The 19,264-nt window shown below is 42.9% G+C and overlaps 1 protein-coding gene across 3 annotated transcripts in view; it reads left to right on the forward strand.

The window, feature by feature from the left end:
* GALK2 (galactokinase 2) overlaps positions 1–19,264 on the forward strand; it is an 82,189-nt gene that overhangs the window by 35,924 nt on the left and 27,001 nt on the right. For all 3 annotated transcript variants that reach the window (XM_075133119.1, XM_075133118.1, XM_048865591.1), the window contains 3 exons: positions 7,870–7,968; positions 10,787–10,939; positions 18,381–18,591. In XM_075133119.1, the coding sequence (XP_074989220.1) occupies positions 7,870–7,968; positions 10,787–10,939; positions 18,381–18,591 (463 nt within the window). The remainder of the gene's footprint in view (positions 1–7,869; positions 7,969–10,786; positions 10,940–18,380; positions 18,592–19,264) is intronic.

Raw genomic sequence — 19,264 nt, forward strand, 5'->3', positions numbered from 1 at the left:
GAATTTCCATCCTTAGATTCCATCCTACATGGGGTTTTTAAAGCCTGTCTTGACAAAGCCCTGGCTGGGATGATTTAGTTGGGGTTGGTCCTGCATTGAGCAGGGGGTTGGACTAGATGACCTCCTAAGGATGGTCTCTTCCAACCCTAATCTATTATTCTATTATTGGAACTTGTGAGAAAAGTTCTCCCCCTCCCACCTCTGTGGAAAATTTGAACTTTTCACTGAAAAAAAATGAAGAACAAAGATTTTTAGCTGAAAACCAAAAACTTTTCGGGTGTTGAGCTTTTCAACAACAATTTGAGACTTTCTTTGGAAAGCAGACACTTTTAGTGAAAACGTTTCATTTAGTCAAAACCCAAGTTTTCCATAAAAACAAACAGTTTAGGTGGAAAATTGACCGGCCCTTGTGAGGAATTTAGAAAAAGAAAAATCTTTCTACCTAAAAACAGCAGCAAATACTTCAATGAACCTCCCCTCCCCCCACAACTTTGTTAGACTAAACTGTGTCTCCATTGATCTGATTTCTTAGGGTAGACTTCTTTGTGCTGTCTATATTGGATAGGAAATACTGTGGCTTAAAGATGAAACAGTTTTTAAGTGGTAGAAATTTCTTTCTTTGTAACCCAAGATTTGACTTACTCCTTATCAGGAAGAACTTTAAACTGTTTCAAACAAAAAACAGAGGTATTTTTTGAAACTCTCCTTCAGATCAAAGGCTGGTCCTGGTCTGCACATGTGAACAAGTTATCCGGGCTACAAATGAGTAAGCATTGCCTCCTGGTGATGGATAAATACTGATCAGAATTTAGGATGAGGAGGGGGGAAGAAACAGAATAATCTTAGAGGTGGGTAGATGTGCGTGCCCCGCTTTAGCTTTTTCCAAATTTGCCAACTACTGGTATCTGAAAAAAGAGATTTTTAATTTTAAAGTGCTTGAAAAACAGCAGCTTGCTTAAAAAGTTTATTACTTCTTGCATGTTTCTAAATGATAAAACTTCTGTGCAACATTAAGTAACAATGAATTTTGTGTGCTGTGATTCTGTTCTTGATAATGTTGTTTTGCTCTGTTTTAATTAGGCACATTCTGACAAAATGTAGTTATATTTTCTTTTTATTGCATAAACAAAACGCTAAACACAGTATCTTGTATAACTCCTTGATGCTAAACATCCCCCAAGTCAAGCACTGCCAATCTGGCATGTGAACTTGCCAAGAGATACTAACACCCTGATTGCATTGGTCTTTGAAGCAGGAGTTGGAAAGCTATGATATTTGAGGCACCTGCTTACCAGATTGGTGGTGGAATTTAGTCGTTTCCTGAGAATGACATGCTCAGTCTCTGGGGGCAGGAGGAGGAGAGGTGCCAGCAATTCATGGAGGTGGCAGGTAGGCGAGGAGATGTGGGGAGGAATAAGAGGAAGAAAGGAATCCAAGGAGCTCATCTAGGCCTGCTCTGGGGTCAGGATCAGATGACATGAAGGTACCTAAAGACGTAAGGGATAACCACGGACAAAATAAAAAACAAACAGACTTAAGCTCCAGTCCTCCAAATATGTCTCTCCTCTCTCATGATATGGGGCATTACTTCAGTCACTACTACAGCTGCAGTACTGGGGGGCTATAGTACATGCATGGAAGTTTTGGCCAGTGGAGCTGAATGTTGGCAGATCCATTGCTCACAATATTACAGTTCAGGGCAGTTGCTCTTATATTCCCCTTCCATGGTCCAGCCAGGGCTTCTGACTCCCCAGATGTCACCTGAGTAAGGACTGCAGGATTTGGCCCTAAATGGTTACAGTAATAGCCATTTGATCATTAAACAGCCAATATATAGCACAGCATTGCATTGTGCTGTATATTCTGCCCAGTGCATTCTGGAATGCAATAGGTCACGTGATTGTTTTGAGCTGTGCTTGTGGGGGAGTTATCGTGAACCTCTGCAGATTATCACATAACTGATGTAGGTCATTTGAGGTCATGTGAAATAAAAATGATAGAAGATGCAGTGAAATTACTTCTAGGGTCGTCTAGGAAAAATTAATTCTGACCCAGGTCTTCAATAACTAGTAACCATTTAGCTACTCACAGGGCTCAGGAACATTTTTCTCATGTTTTTTTGGAAGGCTGAGATCCAGAAAACAATTTTTTGAAGTTGTTTGGTCATTTTTACTGTTCCTTTAAATGGCCCACTTTGCTTATTTACTACACCAGATAGCATGCAAATGGGGTTGCGTGTCCCTCTTACGACTCATGTGTTGTGTTAGCAATATTATTTCACATTCTAGCTACATTACCACACTCACCCACATCTGAGTGGGGTAGCGTGGCTGGAATTCTTCTCTTTTTTGTGGCCAGTACTGGAGAAATCAGAGGGTTTTAGAACGTGTGGATTTCAAAAGAATTAGGCATGGAAAGTTCAAATTCACATGTTACATGAAGCCACTTTTGCTTCTGGGATTTTAAAGCAGTTTTCCTGGTCCTTTTGTGCATTGATGTTATTATTTTTCTATGTCTTTTTGTGTTAATATATTACCATCACCTCTGAAAAGCTTTAAACCTGCCCCAGAAACAACTAGTTGAGACAGCACTGCTGAGAAGGAGCACAGTGGTGGGAGGGAATCACAAACCTGAAAGTTCTAATTCCACTTCTGGGGCTGATTTATGTGACAGGTCACAAACATCTTTGCCTCAGTTTACCTGTCTGTAAATTAGGAATAATTCCTGCCTTACAGGGGTACTGTGAGAATTGATTAGTTAATGTTTGTAAAGTTCTTTGGCATTTTGTCATACACGACATCTTCATTTATCAGATACTTAATTTGGGGGATGGGAACTGTGCTAACAGTTGTGGGTCTTGAATGTGTGGGAGCCATTCATGTATTGTGGTTTGGCTCAGAAGTGGTGAACCCATAGGAGAGAAATGGAAGGGCCAGCGACTGCTCAAGCTATAGGCAAACTAGGTGGCTGCCTAGGCCCTCAGCTTCTACCTAGGATGCCAGGAGTGGCTGGCTAAAGCTAAATGGCACTGTGACCTCATGCATGCGCAAGGAGATTTTCTGTGTCACACACATCTGGCTTTTTTCCCCCCTGCAGAACTGTTATTTTTAGAAGCCCTCTTATCTCTGAGATCCTAATTTTCCTCAGCTTGCCTGTTTTTAATAATAATAGTTTGCATTTCTATAGCATTTCCCATCTGAGGATCTCAAAGCACTGTGCAAACAGTAATGCATTCTGACACATGAGGTAGGGTTCTCACTCTGGATCACAGAAGAAGTCAAATATAGAGCTGGAGACCTGGGCTCTCAGCTCACTGTTTGAGTCACAAGACCATCCCTCTTTTCTAAATATAAAATCTCTGCACGCCATGGAACTCTGTGTCTCCCTATCTCTGCTTCAGCTTCCAGGATTCCAGTCACACTTCCCTGAATTTTGTTTTACCGAAAAGCAAATGTTTGGCTGGTTGCTTCCGTAATGAGTAAAAACTGCTTTTTTGCACAAATGACTACTTCACCCGCTCTAGTCCCATCCCTCTGCTACCACAAGTAGAAGGCCAGTCTGGGTAGGCCTGAGCCTGTTTAAATTAGAAACCAAGTCATTCAGGGTAGCCTTAGGCTGTCTTTTGGAGAGGGTTCTTCAACCCCTGCCAGGTCCTCCTTGGTGGTCCTGCCATTCCTGGCTGAGTTTAAAAAAGAAAAAAAACGTTGCTCAAGGCTCCAGCAGTGCTGTATGTCCAGCACACGCAGCTGGACAACTGGCAGGCTGGGGCAAAGCAAGAACCAATGCTTAGCAAGGCATGGATCACTGGAACATATGAAGGGACTGGGGTGGCAGTGTGCTAATTGTTAACATTCCACAGCTGCAAGCCCCCCCCCCCCCATTTTTTAAAAGTGTAAACAAGGCTCACAAAGTTGACTGGTAGAGGATCTGTGCAGAAGGCGATATGACTTGTATCCAGACAAAGCAAAGGGAGAATTGCCTAGTCTGAGTTTTGCTATGCTTCCTCCCAAAATCTGCAAATGAAACACAGTCATTTCTCTGCCTGCCATGCCTGAGAGCAAAATATACAGCACAAGTACCTCAAGAGCTGCATTTTAGGCTACATTATTAGAAACATGTGTGCGCAAATCTGTACCTGGATATTTCAGGGCACAAAATCTTGATCTTACACAGACATCAGATTTTCAAATGGGACGGTTGTGTGCATCTAAACTGTGGAGAGATTTCCACTGCTGCCCAGCTGATGCATTGCTTGGACCCCAGGCCAATATTCCTTACAAGTAGCTGCAAAAACAAGCGAGGAGGTATTGCTGCCTTGGGAGAGGAGGAGGGAGGGAGCAGTATAGCTGTGTGGCTCACCCTGGTGATGGGGAGCACATGGATGTTTGAGAATATACACCGTTCCAGCTGCAGAGAAGAGTGAGCACCTACAAGCTGCATTGTGTGTGTGCGTGCATGTGTCTGCTGGGGGTCTCTGTGTGTGTGTGTGTCTTTTTTACTATGCAAATACTTCATTGGTTATTTTAAGAGAAAAAAAGGGCATCATTAATGTTGGGTGGATGGTTACATGGTAAGGTTTCATTCACAAATTATTTCTGATTTTTTGTGGGGAGTGGGAGAACATGGACTTCGGTTAAGGCCTGACATTCCTGATACATTTAAAGTTAAAACAACAAACAAACCAAAAAAAAACCCCAAACAGCGAGGGACACTTCTGTTTGTGTGGTCTTTTTTTAATACTTCATCAAGAAGAAAAGGAGGCACAATCCCTATTTGTTATTCATCTTTCAAATATATGAAGGGACACCAGGTAAAATTTTGCTTGTGGCCTGGCCGTTTGCTATTTGCTGCGCAGGGGATTTAGCTGTCTGATTCCCATTAGTGATCAATTACCCCTATAAGATCCTGGGCATCCATGGCAAAGCAGACCCCTTTGTCTTTAGATTGGTGTAAGTGGGTCTGTTTACACTGTGGCACCAATATGGTGCTCTGAGGACAATCTGAACTCTCCTTGATGTTTGCCTCAAAGGGCTCCTATCTGCTCAGTTTTAGAGTAGTTTGGTGATGGGTTTTTGAGAACTCCTTATCAACCTGAAGTTTATTGAGCGTTTTACATAAGTAGTACTGTGGGCCAAGTAAATCAACCTTTAGTGCTTTACAAGCCACTCAGTCTGATTGCATAGCTCTGAGCACGCACTTTACAGCTTTGTCTGTTTCCAGTGGCTTTATGTAAATTGAGTGAATGAGCAGACAGGCACACATACCTCCCTCAACGTATGGTGATTTACTGCCTTTATCTGCTACCTTTTACAGTTGTGTGGTACAGCTGGTTAATGTCCCCACTCTGCTGATTATCTTCTTTCAGGTCCCTGCTGGGGGATCTGAATCTGACTTTGCTCCTGGTTTGAAGATCATGCTGCTGCTTTGCTACAATCTTTTTTCTTTTCCTTTCTTCCCTGTTGCAAGTATGATGCTGACTACCCTGTGCTTGATGGAATGAGCTGGTATGGGCATGTGATGCGCAAGGCCATGAAAGCTTTCCCCTTTACTCCTTGTTATAAAATGTTCTTAGAGCATTTCCCAAGGCGCCTCAGGGGCTGGAGTAATGTCTTTGCTGTGAAGTGTCTTTTACAGCAGTGATAACATGAAAACTCTCCCCTTCTAAAGCACCATTTCACCTACAGGTGTCAAAACACGCTAAGACATTGATGAAGCCTCACACAAACACTCCGGTGTTTACAGGTTACAGAAATTGTAGATTAGGGTGTCATGTCAGAGAGTTTCAGAGTAGCAGCCGTGTTAGTCTGTATCCGCAAAAAGAACAGGAGTACTTGTGGCACCGTAGAGACTAATACATTTATCTGAGCATAAGCTTTCGTGGGCTACAGCCCACTTCATCGGATGCATGCAGTGGAAAATACAGTGGGGAGATTTTATATACACAGAGAACATGAAACAATGGGTGTTACCATACACACTGAAAAAAGAGTGATCAGGTAAGGTGAGCTATTACGGGCAGGAGAGCGGGGGCGGGGGAAGAGAGGAGGAACCTTTTGTAGTGATAATCAAGGTGGGCCATTTCTAGCAGTTGACAAGAACGTGTGAGGAACAGTGTGTGTGGGGGGGGAATAACATGGGGAAATAGTTTTACTTTGTGTAATGACCCATCCACTCCCAGTCTTTATTCAAGCCTAAGTTAATTGTATCCAGTTTGCAAATTAATTCCAGTTCAGCCATCCCTCGTTGGAGTCTGTTTTTGAAGTTTTTTTGTTGAAGAATTGCCACTTTTGGGTCTGTAATCGAGTGACCAGAGAGATTGAAGTGTTCTCTGACAGACCTAAAAGTGGCAATTCTTCAACCAAAAAAACTTCAAAAACAGACTCCAGCGAGGGACTGCTGAATTGGAATTACTTTGCAAACTGGATACAATTAACTTAGGCTTGAATAAAGACTGGGAGTGATGTGTCATTACACAAAGTAAAACTATTTCCCCGTGTATCCCTCCCCCCCCGCATTCCTGTCAACTGCTGGAAATGGTCCACCTTGATTATCACTACAAGAGGTTCCCCCCCGCTCTCCTGCTGGTAGTAGCTCACCTTACCTCATCACTCTTGTTACAGTGTGTAATGTAACAACCATTGTTTCACGTTCTCTGTGTATGTAAAATCTCCTCGCTGTATTTTCCACTGCATGCATCCGATGAAGTGAGCTGTAGCTCACGAAAGCTTATGCTCTAATAAATTTGTTAGTCTCTAAGGTGCCACAAGCCCTCCTTTTCTTTATGTCAGAGAGTGGAACGCAGACTAGACAGCACGTTCCCTAGGGAATGGAGAGGAGCCACTGACAGACTGGCACTGGGAAGGCCTGAGTCCCATATTTATTTATTTATTTACTTACTTAAAGAACGTTACAGCTGAGGACATTAACAGGCTCCTGAACAGTCATGGAACTGCTACACACAGCTGCCCAAAACACACTGGGCTGATATCTGGGATTGGATGCACACATAGTGCTCCCATTGACTTCACTGGGAGCCACACACACATCAAAGGGCAGAATTTGGCCCTTTAACCGTTTGTTCATTTTTGGTTTGTAAAATGAGATCATCATACATTTCGAAGGACTAGACTGTGGCATTGCCAGCTGCCCTGTGCATAGGGCAGCGCTTAGAAGGAACTGTGCCTCTGAGACGGGCAGTGATGCTACTTGTCAGATAAGGCAGTCTCAGGGTAAGAATGTCAGAGCCAGACCCTAGATGATTTATTGTGGGGACCTGATCATGCATTCTTTACTAAGGCTAAAGTCCCATCGATGTTATTGGGAATTTTGCCCACGGGAGCACTGGAGGATCAGGTCCCTAATTAGGGAAAACTCTGTGAGTGTTCTTGAAAATGCAAAAGTAATAAATCTCATGAGTTCAGCTTCAATCGGTAATTTCTAGTTATGAAACCGACACATTACAAATAGTAAGGTGAATTATCTGGATTACGTAAATTACCAGGGAGCATACTTTGTATTCCGTCAGTATTGCAGCACAATTTCAGACAGAGGTGTGGAAATGGGATGGGGGAGGAAATGGAAGGAGGACTGGTGCTAGAATGGAGACTCTGATAAATGTCCAGTGCCATCCTCTACAGTGGAGTCAGAGAGATTGTGGCATGGTTCAGAGCAAAAGGAGAAAGACTATATGATGATACCATTTTACAGTGAGAATGGGTCAGACTTGCATGGCATCCAAAGCACAGTCTATTGATAAGGAATGTGTGGGGAAGGGTGATCTCAGAGGTATCTTACTGTCCTCCTCAGTCGGTCACTGTATGTGATGCATCCTTTATCTTGACTCAAGCTTTACTTCCAACGTTTCCTTAGGTGGAACTTGCAGAAATTTGCACCAAGACCGAACGGTACGTTGGCACGGAGGGAGGAGGCATGGACCAGTCCATATCATTCCTAGCAGAAGAAGGAACTGTACGTAGGTAGCTCTTTTAATGTAAACTAACAACACATTACAACTGTAAATATTAAAGATACAGGAAACAGATAACCTGGGCAAAACAGTCACGGATTATGCACAAATGAAGATGTGAGTATATATGAGCTTCATTGTATAAGAGGTACCACTATTCAGAACATGAGAGGCTTGTAGGACTAAGAAGATGAGAGTGAGATGAAAAGAGAACAGAAAGGCTATATGGGAGAGGAAGAGATATGAAAAAAAGGAGTAATAGACTCCATGTTGGTCAGCTGATACTCCAGGTTCAGTGGCGTAATTCCTACATTATGAAGTCTAAATGGCTGGTATTCCCTATCACAAGAATTCATTATTGGAACTTCTAGTGACAGACCCATTCTAGTAAAGCTGCCAGATTCGCTCATAGCTACAATGGGGAATTATAAAAAATGTTCAGACGTTAATTTCATAACATGTCAGTGTTTAAGAAAGATACCTTCAACACCTGAATCAAACGTGAGAAACCGATGAATGGGCACTGCTATACACGACCTGCTGAGTGATTCACAAGTGCTGCAAAAATACCATTTACAGTGGGATCTGCCTATTATCTAAAAAGGTGTGTGTGGCTTTGGGCGGTCAAACCTAAAACTCACAAAAATATGTTTATTGGGAAATGAGTGCAGCCATTCATGAGAAACCTGTACATTGGCCATCTGTTGTAAAATGCTTACCATTTTACTTGTGACTTCATCTCTCCACAGCATGTGTAATAGGGGTTTAGCTCCATATCATAGCGTTTTCTTGTACTTGCCACTTATATGGAAAATGTGCTCATCCTTTGAATACACTGAATATTCTCAAGTCCACAATGAGTGCATTCTGAACGCCCAAACATTGCCACTTTTCTGGGTCTCCATCCAGTCTACACGACAGCTTCTACTTTTGGTAGCACCTGTGCAGCTGCACCAGTGCTGAAAGAAGTTACAAATTTTCTTGACATACAGTCACCTTGACTTTGTCTAAGTGGAAATGTTTTATATGGCTCAGAAGTGGTAAGGGTTTCTTACTCAAAGTGGTGAGCACAGTAATGGGTACGTACACAGAGTGAGAGGACTTTTAAAGGGAAGTAAGTCTCTCCCTTGATATTTGCAAAATAATCCATAACTAGGGTGACCAGATGTCCCAGTTTTATAGGGACAGTCCCAATTTTGGGGTCTTTTTCTTATATAGGCTATGACCCTCCCAGCCCCTGTCCCGATTTTTCACATTTGCTGTCTGGTCACCCTATCCATAACCCCACTGGGTTAATACAACAATGGCTTGGATACATGGCTTGGAAGCAGGTTGGCATGTGGCCACCTGTTTGTTTAGCACTGTAGCTGTTCATGGAACCATGCAGGAAATGAAGAGCACCAAAATCCCTGCTCTATAGAGCTGCAGTCTGCTCTAAGTGGATCCCTGGCAAGGTATGCAATATACAACCTACCCCAATGAAGATAAGATCTAGGTGTGCATTTCATCTCTTCATGACATCACAGCCTGAAGGTTTTAGTTACTGGGATTTATAGCCCAGTTCACCCAAAGGGCACAAAATGCTGTACCCATGTTATACCTCACCACAAGCCTATGAGGCAGGGAAATATTTTATTCCAGTTCTGTTGCCGGAGAAAGTGAGGCAATAATTGGCTGAGTGAAACAAGGCCCTACACCCTATTCGCTGGCATTTCTCTGTTTGTCTGTAAGGCAATAACTTTTTAACCCATAGCCAATCAGTTCCAAAATTTCACGGACTATTCTAGGCATCAGTGGGCAGAACCCTACTGCTTTTGGTGACAGTTGGGCTGTGACTCCCTCTCCCAGATACCTAGCCATGGGGTCTTTACGTCATTAGTGCCCTCCACCCCTGGTCTGGAAGCACTAGCATCTGTATCCTGTAAGAAAGGGATTTTGAAACACTGGTAGGCTAAAACAGAAACAGTCACAAGGGAACACAGATCCCCTGGCATGGTGGGAGGATGAATTGGGGTGCACACAGAACACCGGGCATGGAGGGGGAGACTGGGGGACCCTGGTATGGGAGCAGAGGGGAATGGGGTACACACAGTGCCCCTGGTAGGAGGGATGTGGAGTGTTGCAGGAAGTCCCTGAACTAGCGGGGGATGAGAGGGTGGCACAGGGGGACCTTGTGGGCTGTAATGGAGGGAGCCTGAATGTGCTATATCAAAAGGCTGGCTGCTCATTTTTTTCTAGCCATTTGATTGGCATTGCAGGCTCCCTCCAGTAGAGCAGTCTGGATGTTTTATTGAAATGTAGCCCACTGATTAAATATCTACTCTGTAGTTATTGGGGCTAGACCTGGATCAAGACTTAGAACACCCTGGAAAGGTGGGGGTGGGGTGTTCAGGCATAAGGCTTTGTTTAGGCCCAACTCTCATATTTAGGGTTCAGTTCTCCCTATGCCCTCGTTGCCACTCCCACCCCAGCTGGATTTCAGTTTCCCCAAATGCCATCTGGTATCTTCTTCTTAAAAGAAAGTTATTTTGAAAAGTGTTGCCTACAAATAGGTTCTGTGAAACTCTGAAAACACAAGGACATTTAATGGAGAAGCCATAAATTCCAGCTCCCAGGAAGAGGCTTCAGGTTTTCTTGTAACTTGACCATTGGGGCTAAATAGCTTTTCTCACTGTTTCATGTCAATTTCCTTGATTAACCATCTGTGGGTTCTTGAGAGGAAAAAAAAATTTGCAAAGGTAAATGCATGTGATTTATTGAGCTAACTCTGTTGCTGGTTGCTAGTAAATTTAAACTGACCATTCATTTTTCTTTTAATAGGCTAAGCTGATAGAGTTCAGTCCTCTGAGGGCAACTGATGTGAGACTTCCAAGTGGAGCAGCTTTTGTTATTGCTAACAGTTGTGTCGAAATGAATAAAGCAGCAACTTCTCATTACAATATTAGGGTGATGGAGTGTCGTCTGGCTACAAAGGTACTGTATGGCTTTTGTCAAACTCTAATGAAACCTTCATCCAAGTATGTGCTTTCCTCCACCCCTGACCAGTCACAGCTTTACTTTAACACCAGGTCAGGTGCTGCTTTAACTGACATTTTTATCTTCTCAGGGCCAGACCCTTCTACCCTGTTGCAAGGCAAACTCCCACGGAGTTCAATGGAAGTGTGAAATGTCTGGGATCAGACCCTTATTGTTTGTTGTAGGGTCTGTGGTTTAGCACTATTGAGTTTATTGGTTATTAGGCATGGATGGAGAGAACAAATTAATTCCTTTTCAGCAAAAATATTTTCAGTTAATGCAAGTAGAGGGCTTCTAATTAAACCTTGATAATGAAAAGCCAGTGGAGAAAAACAAGTGTATTCAAACGGTAGTTATGTGTGTACACGAATAGATGTGTATTTACTGGGATAAGCAGAAAGTAATAGCCAAGGATATAATGTAGAAACATTCAAATGCTATTGGAAGTGTTGATTAGAAATAGATACTTATATTGAGTTTAGAGATGGGCCTGAACCAAAACTGCAGAGTTGGATGTGGACTGGGATGCCAATTCACAGGTTGAACCAATCTCTAAAATAGGTTGAATCTGAAGCACTCCAAGCCTTGGGAAAGTTCAAATTTAGATCAGGATTGAAAAACCCAAGTGTTTGGGAACATTCAGATTTGAAATTTGGATTCAGTTGGTTATAAAAATAAAAGGGACTATTCTTTTCTCAGTTACACTGGCATAAGTGTGGAGTAGCCCAGCTGATTCAAAGGACATACTCCCAGTTTACATGTTATAAGTGAGTAAAATTTGGATCAGAGAATTCAGCTGAGAGTTTACATAACTACGTTGTGGAACTCATTGCCACTGAATGTTGTGAGGCCAACAACTAAGCGAGATTTAAAGAGGGGATGGGACATTCATAGGATAGCCAGAGTTGTAACAGTTAATGCTGAAAAAGAGTTTTGGAAGGGATATAAAACCTCATACTCATCCCTCTGCAAGTTGTAAGAGAAAAGGAGCCCACTGAACCTGAGTGAACATGCACCATATTATGGCTTTTGGCATAACTTTTCAAAAGAGAATCTAATGCTCACTGAAACTTTTTAAGTGTCCTATATGGGTCAATAGTGGAAAGCATACTAAGGTTGTAGTTGGAAAATACCATGTTGTGTGTGTGTGTATTTAAGAGATACGTAATAATGCCAGTGGTCATGGCCAATTTCTTTTGCCATTGATTCTCATGGACTTCAGTGCAACCAGGGTTAGGACCTCTCTGTGAATGGCTCCTGGCAGGAATGACAAACCTTGTACTTGGGGTAAACAACAGCTCAACTAACTTGGGTAGTCCTCATTTCTTTTGGCAGCTAATGCAAATAAAAGTCCAGGAATCTTTATACTCTATTTTAACAGACCATTTGTAAGACCTTCTTAAGGGTTGTTTCATAAAGCAGGGTAGGTGAACTGCACCAGCTTTTAAAATTACTTTGATTAGTTGCTCTGTGTTGTAAACTGCAGAGGGAGGGAGGGAAAGATGGATGTTACACCACCTGTTAGAGATGACACAATCCCTGAAAAAGTACGTTTCACAGCTGTGCAATTTTAAGGAAACTAACAATTTACATCTGCCCACTTTTAAGCACATGTTGCCAAGATGGATAGTTGCATGCACAATAAAAAATTTGTTGAGACAGAAAAAACCTGTTTTCTTTAGGAACAGGTCATAGAGGGGTGAAGGTGGGCAGATGAGGGGAGGGAGGGTTGTCTTTTAGGTACTATTAACACAGCAGAACTAATAAGCTAACAGATGTATGAAACAACATCTTAAGCCTCACAACACAGCTTTTTAGGTCATTCTTATTGATGGATGTCTTGATGGTAGTATTTGTCCTTCATTCCTGTAGCTCTCATCTCATTTTCCTTACTCTTCCCCTTGCAGACATTTACACATGGGCAGAAATACCAGCATAACATATTCCTAATTGCTTTGGTTGGCAGAGGATATAATGAATCCTTGATTACCACTCTGTACATGCTGTCTTTCCTTCTCCTTTCTCCAGCATTCATTCATTTCCTTTCTATTCAGATTTTTATACTGTGCTCACCACCATAGTCCCTGGATGCTTTCCAGGAGTACATTAAGCAACATGACGAAAATCTGTCACGTTTATTCACTCATCCTCTCTCCAAAGGGAAAGGTGTGTGCAGTAGAGTGTTTTGGCTTGGATTTTATATAAAATAGAAATAAATATCTACGTGTGTGTATGTAAACCCCTCCATAGAGCTATGTTGGTTAGAGAAGGCAAGGCCAAAGAAATGCATCTTGTATTTAGAGCATATGGTGGGTGAGGTTTGTGATGGTGCTTAATTTCTGTGGGAGTTCATTCCACAAAGTTTTGGGCCAGCCCACGAGAAAGTTTTATCTCCTGGACACATGATCTTTATCATTATTGTAGGAGTTCAATTGTGCCAGAGGAGCAAAATTGTCTACCATAGTCTTCAGCCCAGAGCCTATTTAATACAGTCTCATGGTGCCCTGCAATAGGTTATGTTTGGCCAGGACATCATTTGACTCCTATTCTTTTGTGTACAATGGAGGTCAAACACCTACCTCCAACAAATAGAAGACAACAGAACCATGTTTAATTGAACGGTTGACTTTATCATAAAAAAAAAATTTAATCAAATTGCCAGATACTGAATTTCTGTTTCAGACATTCCTGAAAAATGGGAGAGATTTTCAGACTTCTAGTGTTAACCTAGTAATCCAGTAATGAGTGCCCTGTTCGGGACAGCTAGGGCCTGACTTTCAGAGAAGCTGAGCATAATCACAACTCCAACTGAAGTCAATGGTTGGTAAACACCTCTGAACAATAACTTGGCAGCTGTATGACCATTGCGTACCATTGGTAGGGGCAGAGCAATATTGCTTGCTCCTTCCTCTGAAGCATCCCTGGAGCTTCATCAGGTGCTCCTAGGCATGCTCTTTGGCTACAGGAAGTTCAGGGATGGGGAATGACATTGCACCTGCGTGGGCCAGACTGGAAGACAGGGGCTGAATGTGGTGCAGGCTTGGTGGGGCCAGCAACTGCAGCAGGAATGACTTTGCAGGGCTTAGTGGTGATGCCTGGGATCTCCCCTACTTCCCTGCACTGGGCTCAGCAGCTGCTATGCTTGGGAACCACTCTTTGTGGGTGACTCAGTTTTGTTTCCTTATTCTGGGCAGGAGTTTTGCTGGAGAATAAGCTTTGGATACCCACTGTTAGCAAAAATGTAGGTCTCTACTCCTTTGTACTATACTTCAGGTTACTCTATCTATAAAATGGGGTTAATAATGCCTACTTACCTATCTACCTGAATGGGTGCTGTAAAGTTTAATCAGTTAATGTTTGTGAAGTACTGAAAGACCCTCAGATGTTACTATAGGACTGCAAAGTACTAGGATAGTATTATTATGATGTAAGGCTAAGTATACCAATACTCACTATGAATCATTGTTTATATTTGTCCCATCATTGACTGGGATATACTTTTTCACATTTACTTATAGTGTAATCTTAGAAATCGATAGGTCATGTTATTGGAGTGGGTAGTGATAGATGAAACTTGGAAAGAGCAGGAAAGGCGGCCACTGAAGACACTTCAAAGACCCTTAAGCAGAATCTCAACTCATGCGGCATAAATATTGATCACTTTGAAGACAGAGCCAAGGACAGACCTGAATGTAGAGCAACTATCAATAAATGTTGTAAACAGTTTGAGAAAACACAGATGTGAAAAAGTGATTGAAAAAGGGCCAAGCGTCATGCCAAGTCTTCAGTGGGTGCCTACACATTTCTGTAGGACATGTGTTTGTGACCTCACGCCTTACAGACTGGATCATACAGCTACAGGGGAAAAAAAAACCCACCACCAAGATGTTGTGATGTCATCATCAGATACGACAGATGGCCATACATTTATAGTGTTCCAGTGAGACTGTAGTATTAAGCAATAAGGGCCAGAAGAAGAGGGTGTATCCTGGCAGTTAAGAAGTAGCTTGAGGATGCCTCACGTCCTTATTCCATCTGATCAGTAACTGTCAGGAAACACCAAACTATGGGGTCAGTATTCTTGTAAATTCAATAGATGGATTTTCCCCTATTTCTTTTTTGGGTCTGGTGTCCATTGTATTTTGAGTTAATGGGGTGGGATTTTTTCTTTTAAAAAAGGTCAGAAACTGTGTTGTGCTAAGTTTAGAATGATCACAAAAATACCAGCTGCTAATGTTTTGCAGTGATCAGTTTCTTTTCAGTATGTTTAGTCTGTAGAGTATCTAAATAGCAAGCTCATTTCAAATGCAGCCTCTCTCTTCAAGGAATTGGGAAGGATGTGGTAATGTGCCAGTGGCATAAAATATAGTGCATTATTTATTCAGATAATAGAAAGCATTGTGTTGGTTTTTTTAAGTGATTACACCTGTTTAATTTCAAGTAATGAGGGCTACAAGATGCTGTTCATTAGTGTAATATAATTCTTTACATTCCTTCAGTACCATTAAGCTGAAGATCTCAAATCACTTTTACAGACAACTATTCAAGATATGAAAGATGAAAATTAAAAAAAAGTTAAATATGTGAAGAAAACATTACCCACTGCAACAGTGACTCACCGGCTGGCACCCTGCCTTCTGGCTGAATGTAGCATTGTAGGATTTTTCTCTCTGTTTCTCTGCTGACCGGCCATTCATCTTGTGATTTGGACTTCCAGCTGGATCACGTTTAGCCTCATCCATTGAGGCCAGTAAACCAGACGGTAACTCAGCAGTCCCACAACTTCAAATCATCAGGCCAGGGTCAGGCCACTAGTCCTTCCAGCCTTTGTGCTTGGGGTCTCCTCATGCTAGCCTCCTCAGTAAGACAGCCCAGTCCTTCTCTCTACCCTGGGTTTTGCCTTGTCAGGCCTCTTCCTTCTCTCCTAAGATACCTCCTACATCAGACCACCTTCTCCTCAAAAGGCTCACATGCTCAGCAGGGACTGCCCTGGGGCCAGCTCCCAACATGACAAAGGAAAGAAAACAAAACTAAAGGAAATAAAGAGCAGTACTCAACCCCCTGTCCACAAGGGCCCTCCAACCAACTGTACTGATGCTCCACGCTCATAGGAAAGCTAGGCTCGCTGCTTTGCTTCTCTCTGGGAGAAGAGATGAGAGGTCTGTCTACCTCCCTGTGAGCTGGGCTGCTCCCTTTTGAAGCTCCTCCTCCAAGTCTACCATACTTCACAGGCGTGATGGGGTGGGGCTGCCTGAGTCCAGCGGTGCTCCTTAACCCCTTCCTGTCTAGTGCAGACTTTGTATGTCCCATAACACCCCCATTTTATAGGTGAGGAAACTGAGATACAGGCAGATTAATGTTGTGGAGCTCTGGGTGCTCAGCATCTTTGAAACTAGGCCAAAGGTGATTTCTCCAGCATCTCAAAAACAGTGCCAGAGCCCGGACATTGCCTTACTCTCAGGCCCCTGCTTTAGGTACTAGACAGGGCCACTCCTTTCTGTGTCTGTGAACGTACATGTCTGTATTTTAAATGACTTCAGAGTCATGTGGTCTGTTTTCCTGCTCTAGTATGCGCCACATCAACTTTGGAAAGGCAGTAGGGGGCACCAAAAGTAGTTAATTTTTGTAGACTGCAATAAAGCAAAAACTGAAAAGGCCTGTGTACAATAATGCTTGAGGAGAAGCAGGACATTGAGAAGCTGCAGCGAGTAGCTGGGCAGCAGCTCAGTCATGGTGCAAACCAGCAGTATCCTGCTATAACAAATCTGTGTGAGGAAAAAGTATCCACCAGTTCTTGGAAAAGTCACAGCTCTCCTAGAGGCCTCAATTACACAATGCAAATACTTAACTTTCAGCATGTGCTTAAGTCCCGCAAACCTGAAAGTTAGCCCCACTGAAGTGTTTTGCTGAAGAGAGGATTTGCTGAATTGAGACCTTAATGGTTTCAAACAAACTTAAAACCAATATTTATTGAAAAGAAGAGACCCTGATGGGGAAAATCCTGGCCCCACTCAATCAGCACACTTGAGAGCAGAACACATTCTCAGTTTAATATGACAAACTCCCGAAAAATCTGCATTGTTCAGGTAGGACTGAGGCTCCCTTTTAAAATGAATATTAATAGAATGTTGTAATTATAAAAAAAAATATGATACACTAGCAAGCTTGCATTTAAGGGTCCAGCACCAACCTTAGCATGCCATTCATTTCTCCTCCAAGGCTCTTCTAAGAAAGTTAGGATTATAACAGCCTCAGATACTTGGATTCATTAAATACCACCAGTCAGGCTGAGCTGTCAATATTAGATCAAAGACAAATAACATAGTAAGTCTTTCTGGGATTTTCCAGTGCTACTGTGCTGGGGAATGTGTACAAACAAATGCCTGAAGTTACCTTTATCAAGTGAATAATAGTTGGAGGAGGTAGTCTATGTAGAAAAGGAAGGATCATTGATTTGAGTGGACATATGCAATGTCAATAAGTGTTTTAGACTAGTGTTTTAAGAAAATAAATGCTTAATTTTTTTGTGCTGTGATTGACAGAAATCTTCCTGTTCTGGAACTACATTGGTGTATGAACATATTGGCTAGTGTAAAAGAGCTGGACTCACCCTTGTGGCACCTCCTGCTGGTCATTGGGAATTAGCTCTTTTCCAGCCTGGAGTATCCCCTGCAGGCCAGTGATTGGCACAGCTCTGGCCCCCCCGTGTCCCTCACAGACCCTGGTGCCCCTTTCGCTAGGGTTCTGCCCCCTGACAGTACCTCGACACTCTGCCTCTGGGTCTCCCCTTCCTGGGGAACCCCCAACCCACTATCCCCACCTTGCCTCAGTCTGGGCTATTGCCAGTCATCACCAAGCCCCCACTCCCTGAGGCAGACTGCAGTGTAAAGGCCACTCATCATAAGCAAGGGGGTTCAGATCTGCAGCCTTCCAGTAGCTCTATGGGCCTTTGGACCAGGCCCTACAGCCTAGGGAAGATGTCAGCTTCAAGCACCCCCACTCAGCCTACTCCCTCCCTCCCTCCCTCCCTCCCTGCCTCGCCTCGCCTCGCCTCGCCTCGCCTCGCAGGTAGCCAGGCCCTGCTCTCTCCTAGCCTGGAGAGAAACTCCTTAGGTCACTGGCTCACAGCCTTTTTATACAGGCCAGCAGGGGTCTGACTGGGGTGTGGCCCAGCTGCGGCTGCTTCCCCAATCAGCCAGCCACAGCCCTCTCCAGGGCTGCTTTTAACCCCTTCTGTTTTAGGAGTGGGGTAGCCACCTGGCTACAGCTAGTTGCTGTGTAAGGATAGATGGCTTTTGCTGGGGAGGAAAAAAATCAGTTTTAAGATCTGTTTGCTTTATGAAATATTTCTTGTCAATTTCAAACTACAGTGTAGTATTGTCTGTTTTTCACATTATAGCTTCTCTCGAAGTCAAAAGGCCTAGAATGGAAAAAAATGCTGAAGCTCCAAGATGTGCAGGCCAAGCTAGGAGTTAGCCTGAAGGAAATGCTGACCATTGTTGAGGAGGTATTTCACCCGGAGCCTTACAGCGTAGAGGAAATTTGTACATGCCTGGGAATTAGCCTTGAGGAGCTCCGCACTCAGATCCTCAGTCAAAACACACAAGATGGTGAGTCTACATCAGATGGTGTTTTTCATTTTAAAAAGCTTGTATTATGTAAAATGTCTATGTGCTAATAAATAAAGGACATGGAAATCTTGCTAAAAGAGTTCAGCAGGACCCTGTGGGAGGTTTTCTAGGGTGAAAGAACTGATATTATGATATAAGCCCCATTTGTTCCCATCTTTTTACTGAAATAGAGAAATGAATTTAAACATAGTTCCAGCAAAACCAGTTTGTAAAACACTCTGAGTGGCTGTTGTGGACAGAACCAAGCCATCTTAGAATCATGGCTTAGGAAGTATCTACATTACACAACTTTTTAAATGCATAGCTCTAACAAAACCAAACCATATTAGCAATCACTTCACTGGAGTCTTGTTGAAACCAATTTTAAACACCATTCCCTAATTCACATTAAAGATTAAGAGCTTCTCTACATGGTGGGGTAATATGCTCTATGGGGGGGATGATTTCTAAAGTACACTAGTGTGTTGCAAATTAATTTGTCCGCATACACAAAAAATAGCAGTGTGGCCATGGCAACTCAGCCTGAAGCTTCGGCTCAAGGGTAGGAGGTCAGGTGGGCTTAAGAGCTGCAACGTCAATACTGCTATTTTTAGCATGCTAGCTTGAACCCTGCTTGCCTGAGTCCATCTCCTGGGCCTGGGAGGCTCGTTCT

The sequence above is a fragment of the Caretta caretta genome, chromosome 10 (genome assembly GCF_965140235.1).
Source record: "Caretta caretta isolate rCarCar2 chromosome 10, rCarCar1.hap1, whole genome shotgun sequence".
Lineage (NCBI taxonomy): Eukaryota > Metazoa > Chordata > Testudines > Cheloniidae > Caretta > Caretta caretta.